This window comes from Myxocyprinus asiaticus, chromosome 50 (genome assembly GCF_019703515.2).
Source record: "Myxocyprinus asiaticus isolate MX2 ecotype Aquarium Trade chromosome 50, UBuf_Myxa_2, whole genome shotgun sequence".
Taxonomy (NCBI): domain Eukaryota; kingdom Metazoa; phylum Chordata; class Actinopteri; order Cypriniformes; family Catostomidae; genus Myxocyprinus; species Myxocyprinus asiaticus.
The window spans coordinates 919,561-932,985 of record NC_059393.1 but is presented as its reverse complement, the minus strand read 5'-3'; the positions used below and the strand labels follow the sequence as shown (position 1 = coordinate 932,985).

General features: G+C 34.1%; 1 protein-coding gene across 1 annotated transcript in view; it reads right to left on the bottom strand.

Moving 5' to 3' along the window:
• Window positions 1-13,425, bottom strand: part of LOC127438677 (26S proteasome non-ATPase regulatory subunit 1) — a 64,204-nt gene that overhangs the window by 15,723 nt on the left and 35,056 nt on the right. The window contains exons 17-19 of the mRNA XM_051694422.1: window positions 8,970-9,084; window positions 4,722-4,838; window positions 1,213-1,315 (exon numbers count right to left, since the gene is read on the bottom strand). Coding sequence (XP_051550382.1) covers window positions 1,213-1,315; window positions 4,722-4,838; window positions 8,970-9,084 — 335 coding nt within the window. The remainder of the gene's footprint in view (window positions 1-1,212; window positions 1,316-4,721; window positions 4,839-8,969; window positions 9,085-13,425) is intronic.

Here is a 13,425-nt window from a genome sequence, read left to right as displayed (position 1 = left end):
AATCAATGCGGAACATTGTATCTCAAAAGGAATACAATGTGGCCCACTATGCACTACTTAAAGCCCAATTTGGCCCCTTTACCAAAATAGTGGTCCACCCCTGTGTTAGATGTTTTAATGAAGACAAAGGACTCAAAGCAGATGTTAATGAGTTGTAGGACATGGCAGTATGGCTCATGTATATAAATGAAGTGTTTGGCACACAGGCCCCAGACAGCAGCCTTGAACTCCTAAATAATGACAGCCGCAGCCCAGAACTGAATCAAGATCATTAAATGGGGATGGAAAACCATCCCAGTGCATCATTTAGTACAACTTCCATTGGTGAAAGCATCAATACATGTGAAATAATCACCCGATATGGGGTGGGTTGCTTTAAGGACTGATATTAGAAAGATGGGGGCAAGATGAACTTGAAGGTCGATGCACTCTTTCAATGATAATATGCAAGCACCAGAGGGATTGAGGGACAAAATTTCTTGTCATGGCTTGAATACGATGTGGTGCTATCTCGTTTCTGATCCACATTTTTGCCACGACCCTATCAGCATTTTATCACACAGCCTTAAACAAACGTACCTGTCTTAACATGCATACAATACAAACAGGTTTGCTTATCACTCTCACGTTAGCTTTCAAACACCCCAACAGTTTCTTTTTTTAAGAACGGATTGATTCTACCTATAATGCCTTTAAAATAGAGTTTTGTAAAAATTTTAAATAGAAAATTGCCAAACCTATTATTAAACAGTTGACAACAGAGGAATTAAGGTTTAAAGGGTGATTCTCATGTAGCTACAATTTATATACACTGTGTGTATGTATATATATATATATATATAGTGTGTGTGTGTGAGTTACAGTAATTATTTTTAATATAGAAAAATACAGAATTTTTAGCTTTATGCTAATGAAAAGAGTATACAAGTACACAACATACAATTTCTTAATTCTTTTGATTTTGGGGTAATATATTACCCGGACATGATCTTCACAGGTTTTGTGAGATTCACCTCAACAAAGATTTAATTTTTATGTGTACCATCTTGACTTGAAATACCTAAAAGTGAATATACTGTATATGTCTAATCTCACATGCACAAATATGAAGCACTGACTTGCTGTAGCACCGCATGGCAGTCATTAGCATTCCTTAATGCATTTAAATGAGATCTATTCCAGAAGCCTGAGTGATTGAATTCTGGTACTGACCTGCATCCAGGATGCCCTGAGCCAGGATGGCTCCAAATTTGGCCATCACATCATCATGTTTGTCATTGATCACCTTTGTGTAGAGCTGTCTGAACTGGTTCACCTGTATAGAGAGAGAGAGAGAGAGAGAGAGAGAGAGAGAGAGAGAGAGAGAGAGAGAGAGAGAGAGAGGTGATAAATTATTTAATTCCATAATAAATGCACGTTCTTATTGTGCATGATTCATCAGTGCACATTACTGTAAAGCAAATAAAATGACAGTCTTCGTAATCCTTGACCACATTGTAATGATCTTCTCCACCTCAGAAACAACTTTCATCCGGCAGACAAAAATCGTTAGTCTGATCACTTTTACCTCTCCTCAGCAAGCCGCATGATTTGACGTATTGTTCGTACTGTACCTGTAGCACAAACCGTGCTGGATGTGTTACAGAAATGAATACTTACAGTTAGTGGTTTGTTCAAATCACCAAGAGTACGAGCAATATTAATAGTGAAGCTTGCCTTAGCAAACATCAAACAAACATCACAAAAAAACATCACATTCACGGTTTACTTTGTTGTAAATGCCGTTTCATGTTGACGTTAAGTGTAACCAATTAACCAATTGGTTAAAACAACTGTAAGCATTTCCTTCTTAATAAGTGGTTTAACAGCATAGTTGGAATGTTGTTTTACATAGTTTTTTTATTTGTCATAAATTTAGTCTTTTAATGAAAATGTCCTTTAAATTTAGTCAATATTTCCTCATGTCATATTCATACATTATAATACATTTTACTCTGATAAAAATGGTGCATTAAGTTGACAAAATTAACATTTGAGTTGATGATAATGTGCGAAATGACAAAAAAAACATGTATTAAACAGTAACAGACCAAATTTTAACCAAATATTTAAAAAACAAAATTATGAACTAACAATTATATTTTTTTTTTGTGATTTTCTCCCCAATTTGGAATGCCCAATTCCCAATGTGCTCCAAGTCCTCGTGGTGGCGTAGTGACTCGCCTCAATCCGGGTGGCGGAGGACGAATCTCAGTTGCCTCTGTGTCTGAGACCGTCAATCCACGCTATTCCCCACGGCATCCACGCACAACTCAGCACGTGCCACATCGAGAGCGAGAACCACACATTATAGTGACCACGATGAGGTTACCCCATGTGACTCTACCCTCCCTAGCAACCGGGCCAATTTGGTTGCTTAGGAGACCTGGCTGGAGTCACTCAGCACGCCATGGATTCAAACTCGTGACTCCAGGGGTGGTAGTCAGTGTCTTTACTCGCTGAGCTACCCAGGCCCCCGAACTAACAATTATTAAACATGTATCAAACTTAAAGATTAATATACTAGATTAAATAAAACGAGAAAACTGTCCTGAAAACCTGAGCTTTCAGGTTTTAGTTACTTTGTAGAAGTGACTCTGTTGTGAATTCCTCACGTTTAGACAGTTTAGGATATTATGTTTCATGCAGTGCATTTTTAAGGAAAAGCCGTATTCACAAAGCAAGTTGCACATTCTGGCCAGCACGTAACTTTCATTAACTTCATTGTCCATGCAGATGCAAGTTGTAATATTGCATACATGTTGTGGATTTAACAGATATATGTACGTGTATATATATATAAGGAAAACAAAAAGATATATATATATATCTGTGTTTGAGTGAGGTAATTAGTATAGTTCACTGTACAGGTGTTCAGCTTTTGCAGCTCAATAAAATCCAACATACTATAACTGCATTATTTGATTTTTAGATTTTTCTTTCTTAAAAAACAAAACAAAAAAAAATAAAAAATTCACCAACAGTATGTTTTATTTAAAACCGTTTCATTCTGGGGCCTGGGTAGCTCAGCAAGTATTGATGCGGACTACCACACTTGGAGTCGCGAGTTCGAATCCAGGGCATGCTAAGTGACTACAGCCAGGTCTCCTAAGCAACCAATTTGGCCCGGTTGCTCGGGAGGGTAGAGTCACATGGGGTAACCTCCTCGTGGTCACTATAATGTGGTTCGCGTGGTGAGTTGTGCATGGATGCCGCGGAGAATAGCGTGAAGCCTCCACACACACTACGTCTCCGTGGTAACGCGCTCAACAAGCCACGTGATAAGATGCGTGGGTTGACGGTCTCAGATGCGGAGGCAACTGAGATTTGTCCTCCGCCACCCGGACTGAGTCGAGCCACTACGCCACCACGAGGACTTAAAGCATTGGGAATTGGGCATTCCAAATTGGGGAGAAAAATCACATCTCATTCTTGCCAAGATGAGTCTTTCATCTGATCTTCTTTATTTTGTTAACATAAATCAAAAGCCCCTTCATCAGCTAACATTCTCATCAGTAATTTTGTTGAAAATATTAGCGCTGGTTGGAATTTACATTCACTCTCTGGTTTCATTTAAACTGATTGCAAATAATGAAAAACCTTTAAATCAGCCCAACCGTAAATGTGTTTAAGCTCTGGTATTTCCCAACGGCTTGACTTCACATTTGGCTTAACATGAACTGAATTAATGCGTCTTGTAAGTTGGTAATGTTGAGGCCGCATCAGAACTGCATGAGAACATTGAGGTTATTGGAGTACCCTTCAAACTGATCTCCTGTGTGAATTGGGGAATCACTAGAAGATCAGTACTGTCTGATTGTGATTCATCAGTGAAATGAGATTGAAATGGAGTTGTTTAAACGAGTAATCAAAGTACTAATGAGTCGTTGTGATCCTGGCGCAGAAATGCATGCAGAATATCTTAAAGAATTAGTTCACCAAAAATGTTAATTCAGTTATTGTTTACTCACCCCTGTGTTGTTTTAACCCCACATGACCTTCTTCCTTTTTCACATTTGCACACAATTAAAACATTTGTCACCACTACAAGTTATTCTACAAATCTAAAAACGTGGCACAGTTTAAAAGATGACAGCTTTTCACCACGTGTAATGAGGAACACTGTAAACCGTCAAACACACACTGCACTTTCAGTGTTCCACCAAATTAAAAGCTCCATGTGAAGGTGAAGTAAACAAGAGAGAAATATATTACAATTATTTATAATAAACATCTCTGGGTCCAACAAAAAATATTCAGTATTATAACAATATTCAGCTGGTTTCCAAAAAATATTTGAGTAAAGTTAGTAGTTTTTGCTCACCATGTTCATCACAAAAAATGTTCTAGTACAAATATATGATGGTAAATATTGATTTATTAATTTTTTTACTATATTTTTGTAAATATATTCATTATTTTTAAGTACATTTTTACTTCATGCATTAAGCATTTTGAATCTACTTGTCTAGAATGGCTGTTTGTTTGAAATGATGGTTCCCTCTGATAAAAAACAAAACAAAAATACAGTTAAATTACTTGTTGCACTTTGCCTAGGAAGGACGAGGTGCAACAGCAGGTATTTTTATTGTGTTATCTGTGTTCATTTATATGTATAATATTCACTTAAAAGCATGACTAAAATTAACCCCAAACTACACAATGGCAAACATCCTTCTTACCTTCGGGCAGGTGACCTCAGTCTGTTGGATCATGATGAGGGCAGAAGCGATCAGGGCGCCCTGTCTTACATAATTCACTGGGTCATTGGTCATGGGCTCCAGGAGGTTGATGGCTTCCTGTTGAAGGAAATTATCACATGAGTCATCACAATGCGAGATTTGAAAACTCTGTTAGATATGATTATGAAAGGAAATGAGCAAAATCTGACACAGCATGTTTAGGGCCCTATGAAATAAGTTCTTTCTTGCTTTTTTTTCCAATTTTGTGTCATTTTTTTTCTCAAATTCTGTTTATTTTATTTTTTTATTTTTAAAATTGTATCCAAAAAAAAATAAATAGTAATAATAAACCAAATGAATTTTTAGAATTCTAATCAAATGGAAACAGAACAATTATTTTTCAACATACCATTGTATTATTTATTATCAAAAGTTCTTCAGTAGAGATCCTCATAGCAAATTCCAAAACACAACGAGTTATTTTTTGTCAAACACTGCTCAGAGCAAAGCATCACCATATAAATGAAATCATTGATGAAAACTTTTCAGTACAACAGCACTCTTGCTTGTGAGATATTGCATAAATATTATGTAATTATTGATATATTATTATTATTACTACACTGAATATCGCATTTTACTATATAGTAGTTATATATTTCTGTCGCATTTTACTCTATCATACATCTAGTAAAATTGAACTTTTATTTTGGCAGAAAATTGAATGAAGCGCTTACAGTTTGTATGTTTTTGACGACAGCTTCTCACTTCCGGATAAGCAGTTTGCTATATGATCTAATGTGCTTGTTAAACCAAAAAAAAAAAAAAATGCTAAAACTGAATGATCAAAATATATTGTCTGTGCTTCAAGATTAATGAGTGCTCTGTTTTCGGTCATCTGCTATACACATCAGAGATTATATAGCCTTGAAAGGAACTTTACTCAAGATACTGTGTCAGTGAATAAGTGGCCGGCTTCACACATTCATTTTGAAGCACGCAGCACATGCAGACTATATTTTTATTTCATTAAATCACAGCCTTTTGTTGTTTATTCATCACATTACGAAATATGATTTTAATTTGATTATTTGTGCATTTAAACATTCATTTTGTCCTAAATATATAAAAATCACAAATATTAATTAGGTACCAAAGTCATCAGAACTCTCTTTTTGGGAATTCCCTGAATTCTCTCAGTAAGTTTCCTAGAAAAAAGACCTGATCTAAGAGGGCTTCCTTTCTCTAGAATTTATCTTGTCAGATGCTAAAGATGATAAAATACAAATGTGTGTTAGTATTACAACCTCATGTGTCATCTCATCTTACATGACCATCTTTCTCTCAGAACAATTCTGTTTTGTTTAAGAGGATATTTACTGTCAGATTTGGGCTTTGTGCCAAAACATAGTGAGCTGCCTAAATATGCTGCATTCTAAGGACTCTGGCATTCTCCAGTTGCAAAGACTTCCATTAAAAGTGAATTTGTTTGTAAATTCTTAGACAGAATCTCATCTATCCTTTCCAAAGAATAGGGTTGGGAAACGAGAAACAGTTCTTATTCAGAGCGGTTCCATTTTTTTTTTTTAAATACCGCAACACAATTCCCAAATCTACAGTGTGAAACATACAACGTGATCAGTGTAGTCCAATTCCCAAACAAATGACTCTTATGAACTGGTACTTTTGAATCAATAGCACACAACATACAGTGTGTGAACAGTGTTGTTCGATTCCGAAACGAATGACTTAAATGCCGGTTTTCTTTTGAAAATACAGTGAAAATCATTTGTGATCAAAGTAGTCCAATTCCCGAATTAATGTCTCTGAGGCGGTTCTTTAGTATTTACAGCACAAAACAAAACACAACCAGTGTAGTCCGATTCCCAAACCAATGACTCCAAGCCGGTTCTTTTGAATCTACAGCACAAAACGTACAGCGTGGCCAGTACATTCTGATTCCCAAACAAATGACTCTAATAAGGCTGTTCTTTTCAATCTACAATGCGAAACAAAGCGCAACCAGTGTAGTCCGATTCCCTAACAAATTACACTAATGAGCCAGTTTTTTAATCTATAGCAAAGACAGTTGAAAACAATTCAGCATACTAGGTTTTGAAACAGAGCATTCAACTTCAGGCCTAAGTGATACAAACCATGTAACAGTAATTTGACTTCTGAACTCAAATTGCATTGAAAGAACCTAAAAAATAGATGGAAAAAAGCTGTAGTAGTATTGGGCATCACGAGTTACTTTTTCCCATTATTAAATGTATTTGCGTATGCAATGGAGTCAGCAGTTGTTTGGAACAATTCATCAAAAATAAATTGCCTACTGCTATAATCGTCATTAGCTGTAGCCGGAGTTTGTTTGAAAGATGGGGTCTAAAATGGGTCTAAACAGCTTGGCTAGGCATTTTTTGGTCAGCACAGCAAGAGCAGAAATAATACCACAGTAAATATAACCAAAAGCCCAGGTGAATAAATTATGGACCCAAAGCTGAATGTAACCCATTTAAGTGGCTCCAAGGCCAGTCCATTTTCCCAGTGTTCCCAGCTCTAGATGAAATCACCCATGACTCTAATCCAAATCCCTATCAGGTGCCCAAGTAGAGTTACAAGTTGTTTAGTCAAAATCAACCCTTGTATTCTACTCCCACTAATGGGACCTCATCCAACTGACTTTTTCAGCTGAGTGGTAAACGGAGCTGAACACTGACCAAGTTAACCGTTTTAATTGTATAGTGTTTCAACAACTAATCGATAAAATCCATAATCATCGATAATGAAAATCATCGACAACGGATGACTTGTGGAGTCAGAAAGGTTGAGAACCAATGCCTTATTTTAACATGTGAAAGATTAAAAAGTTAATTTTATTTTAAATTGTATTACTTTTGCATTTTTAATTATTTATCAATGTTTCATTCATAATGTTTTAAGATACATTTAAACGTTAATTTGTATCTTTGCTCTATTTATTTCATTTGTTTATTACTTGTAATTTGCTTCTATGTTCTTTATTTTACTTTTACTTGAATAGTTCCATCAAAATCTACAAGCAAGTTTATACTCATTGCTTATCTGATGCTTACGTTATTGTTTTAATTAACTAACTTTTTTTTAGTAATTTATGGATTTATGGACAAAAAAAAAAAAAAAAAAAAAAAAAAAAAAATCTCTCAATAGATTTTTTACATTTGTCTACTAACAAAGGCCAACAGTGTATGTACATATGTGAAAAAGAAGAATTTCACCGTATATGTGCAAATGTATAATGTGTGATAAATAAAGAAAATTATAATTAATTATAAATTAATTATAATTATAATTATAATTACATACATCACAAGAGATTTGTCACTTTTTGTCATTCCTAGCTAACATTGTATGTATCCTAAATACACACAATTTACACCTTTTTGCGTAATTTGCCAAATTACAGATTGATCTGAAATGACGCACAGTAAAAATTCTACCTTGAATTCTAATATCACTTGTCTCATATTTTATCAAGCATGCTCTTCACTGGCACATTTGTTGACTTGGTTAACTTGATACACTAACATTTGAGAAAAACTTTATTAGGGGAAAAATTGGTGTTGTGGAAATGGCACCACAACTGTTGGACAGCTGTCATTTTTTTTAAATAATTGATAGAAAAATGAATAGCATTATTTTAACACAATAAATAATAAATTGGTTGGTTCATTTGACTCTTTATTTAGATTTCATAATTCTAAACATATAATAATTTGTATTTTTAAAATAGATTTTCATTGTTCAATATTGAAATTGGTAGTTAAATCAATTAAATCAAAACATAAGACATTTGAAAAAGTATGAAAAATCAGTGATGAAGGCCCTGTGAAAAGTTTGCACTTCAGTTTTAATGAGATTTTTTGTAACACAAAGAATAAAGTGGAAATGTGTTTGTTTAATAAAAAGAAAAAAAAAAAAAAAAAAAAAAAAAATCAGCCCCTGGGACATAAAAATGCCAGAAGTTGAAGAAACGCCCTTATGAAACATGTTTTCAGTAATATATCAGTTTTTGCTGTGTTATCAAAATTGGCATCAAGAACTGTGAATTTCACTGGTATTAGTATCAATTACTGACATTTTGGTATTGAGTGACAACCCTAGCTAAAATGAAGGATCTACCTCTCATTAATGAGCATATTAAATGAAATTGATTGTATGGAGTACTTACACATTACTGATTTTTTAAAATATTTTATATAAACTCACCTTGTTACCAGTACCAGCACAGCAGATGCCCAGAGCCATGGCAGCACCGCAGCGGACGTGTGGATTGTAACTCTCAGACAGCAGGGAAACCACACTAGGACATTGTTCTGGAGTCCTGCAGACACAAATACAAAACACTTGAAGGAAAGACCATACATTTTTCAAAGATGTTTATTTTATCTGACAGTTATACTTTGGATCGGCTGTAGGAATGCGAGCCATTAGTTCTTTGTTCAAAGTTTATCAAAAGAACTATTAAACTGCCGTACAGCTTCAAATTGTCATCCGTAATGCAAGCAATGCTAACGTGTGAAACTAGGGCAGTTATTTTGGTCTCTATTAATCAAGTATTTTACCATTAATAGTTCAGTGAAATTAATGGAATATGAATGTTAGGCCAATGGTGACAAACATTTTTAGTGAAGGCAGCAGTAAATTTACGCAACATTTTGACAGTCTTCCAAACTGATATTTTTACTGGTCAGGCAAAAGAGGAGGTACAGCAGGAGATCTACTTTAGCTTTGGATATAACAGCATGACATGTATGGAAACTACTTGCATATATATTCGCTATTTCTTACTATACAAACTGAAACAGTGTTGAGAAGCAAATGAGACTCTAGCTTGTCAAGTTACTATTAATGAATGATCTGTTGATAAATTACTGCTTTCACAGTGTTTATTAGCCTATACGACAATGTTCACTTTACAGTGTTTATACTGTAATATACTGTTGATGATTGAAAGTGTGCATGTTTCTTTTCCAGTATGTGTTTGTGAAAGACTACAAATATTCAATATTCAAACATTCAACAAATAAAAAATAAAAAATAAAAAAAGGCAGATTAATCTATCAGCAAAATCCAAAATAAGCAATAATTTAAAAACAATGTAAATTGATGTAATGTGATTTAATTTTTTTTTTTTTTAATAAAGTGCAGTATTTACAGTCAACATGAAATAGATTTAATCCATTTTTTTATCCTGTAATCTGACATATTTCCAAATAAAAACAAAAATTACATGTGAAAAATGTGGGTTGAAAAGTTGCCAAAAAGGGAAGTGGTCACAAAGACAGAGCAAGTTACTTATTGATGAAAGATTAGAAAGACGTCAGTCAAACAGCCCCTTTTCTAGCCAGGTAGCCAGTTCTTGACCAGAAAATTCAACAGTGTGGACCTAACACTGTGCCAATAAGTCAACGTCACAAATGACAGAAACACTACATGACAAACCTTTGAATAAGTGCACATACTTTTGCAGATGAGCTTGTTGATGGGGATCTCATTTATTTACAGTTTAAATTATTTACATTTAAATAATTTCAACCCAAATCAACACTTTGTGTGCATTTATTTACATATTTTGCAAGTATTCGCATAACTGGTGTTGTATAATAAGCAGTCAGATGGTCATTTTCACAATTTAAATGCCAGCAGAACTCTGACAAAATCCGGAGATTGAATTATGACGTTTCTGCAGACTCTGCAGTCTCTTTCGTTTCACATAATAACGTAAACTTAACTCAAATACATTTTCATGTCCATTTAATTTTTGAATTGGCAACTTGCTGTGTAATAAGCAGGAATAATCAGTCAACTGGTCATTAGCGTAAAATAAACAGGACGGGACTACATTTTATCCTTCAAGAACATTATTGGAATGTGAAAAGTGGGTGCCATATGATAAATGGACGAAAAGCAAGCAGGAATTCTGAGGTAGAGCAAATAATTTGTTTCCTTAAAGCATTATGAGAAGCATGCACCAATTAATAAAATGCAATAAGACCAGATACAGTGTGTGTATTGAGACAGTATAAAAGGGTCTATTTTTATTTCATGTTGACTTCAATCTCCAATTCAGAATTGCACATGCCTCACATAACATGAAATCAGGCAACGAAACATTATAATGCACAGTTAAAAAGATGGAACTATTTGTCACATTCTTTTGTCTGTATTCTACCCATTAACACTCTTTTATACACCCATCTTTGCAGTAGTATCAGTGTCATCATAAATTACAACAACAGTGTAATAGGCACATATTATGGCCATTTATAGCACATTTTAACATCATATTAGATAATGTTTTACATGTAGTCTTGAGCCTCGTGTAGTCTACTCATATTTAAATGTATCAAACGGTGTCTGAATGTTTGCACAGTATGCCGTTGCTCAGCGGTTTCGAACTTCTTTTTGGCTCTGAATGAAGACGCACTTCTCTGTAAGTGTGCTGGGGCCTTTATGGTGATAAGAGAATGTGAAGCGGTACAAGAAAATTGCAAGCTTCTCAGACCAGTTTGCGTGTCTGTGTGCAAAATCTCTGAACACTGGCAGTGCGCATTTTCTAAAAAGCCAACTTGTTTTACTGAATAAGAACATTTGAAATGCTATAAATGTGACAGCCTTTATGTAGTTTAAATATGTACATTACTCTAATGCTGTCAGTTTGTTTCTTTGCAAGCTCCGGGTGAGTGCAAATGTGTTTTACTTTTATTTATTTTCATTAATGCACATTGTTCATTTCATTTTTTTTTTTTTTTTCAAAAACATAGTATGATAAAGTCTATTTTGAAACTGTTCTTGGTAACTTCTGTGAATGAAACAAAATAGAAATTGTATGTACGTGTCATTATAAGTCTAATTGTGCATCTCTAGTTTGTATAATACAAAGTAACCTTAAATTACAGTCTTATGATACAGGTTGGGCAACAGTTTATGCTCAGAAACATGCCTGTACAAGCCAATAGCATGCCAGTTGAGACCACTGCTCGAACCATTCCCACACCACAGCAAAATCCTTTCCGTGGGAAGCTAATCTCAAACTTAGCAATTGCATACAAATGCCAACAAGTAATAAAAAGAATTTTACCTAATCTTTCATCAGGCTAAATTTAATTTATTGTGCTAGATATCAAGGTTTCGGCTGTACTTGGCAGGATGTGAAATACAGTTACAGTGATAATGACTTTGGGACCCTTCTGTACAAATATAGAGCTAAGCCAGGCAATGGTCTTAAGGCCGTTCACTGCCATGTATGCAATCTTATCCTGACGATTCATTTGGGTTTAGTAGCTCTGATTCAGATTGGGGCTTCATTTGTTTACAGAGAGAAATTTATATTTACTTTCAATAACACAAAGGAACTTGTATAACATCATAACACATTTTTCGAAAGCCAATAGTCTTTTGTTAATTTGTTAATTATGAAGTTACATTTTCTGCAATGTAAAACATACAATCATATTTATTTTTTTTATATCCAATTTTTCATGACAGACATAAATTGTGAACGCATTTTTTTTTTTTTTATCTGGTCCATTTTCCACATACACACACACACACACACACACACACTAAAGCGCTAACTTTACAGTCAAAGATAACATTTTTTTTGTTAAAGAACTGCTTTGTTACTCTGAGAACAAATCAACCTTAACAGCACATTCAATCTGTAAATGAAACCTTCTGAGATGGGAAAAAAACTCCCTCATGTTCACAACGTTGTTTTTGTCTGCTTCAAGTTTTTTCTTGTTAACTTTTATAAACAACAGATGATGCCTGACACACTGCAGGAGTCTGAGGCGTGCAGTTTAACAGTATCCCTTTGCCAGACGCAGACCAATGCAACAGCAAAATGAACAATCAAAAGGGGGTCCCGCAACAAATGACCCTTTTTTCTTCTGTTGGAAAAATGGAGATTACAAACACTGAAAGAAAGACACCGAGTTATGGTAGTGTTAAACTGAACAATTGGAGAATCACTAAATTTAAAATGCTCTCATTGAATTACCCCAAAATAAGTAGAAGTATTTATATATAAAAAAAAAATAAATAAATAAAAAAATAAACAAAATTTGAACAAAATTTGAAAGCTGAATTTTTGATTCTAAAATTTGCTTGTCAACTTCCAGTGAAAAGTTTGGACACATCTACACTAATTTTTTTTCCAAATTTTAACAGAAAAAGATTGTAAAAAAGCTAAAGTAAAAAATTATAATTAAGTGGTTGCACAAAATGTATGTACATTTAAGATATACAAGTTTAAATTACTCATTAATTTTAATGAGTAGTAATAATAATAATTATATTGAGTAATTCCAACAGTCAAATCCTGTTCAATCAACAAATTAAAAATATTTACATGAGGCTTGTATAATCTTTATAGCTTAACTACATATTTTTTCAACTTCAGTCTACAGACCAGTAAATGTCCTGAATGTGAAGCTGAAGATCTATTAGGTCCAATTAAAGCTATAGCTTCTTTTCTTCTACACTGACCACATGTTCACAATTTACAAAGGGCCAAATTAATTTTTTGCAGTGTGGTATTTACCTTATATACGGTAACTTAAAAAAAAAAAAATATTTAACAAGACAATACATGTTTTGTCATGGAAAAATATTGTAAACAAAACAAAAATGTCTTTTAGAAGTATGATTTTCCTTATAG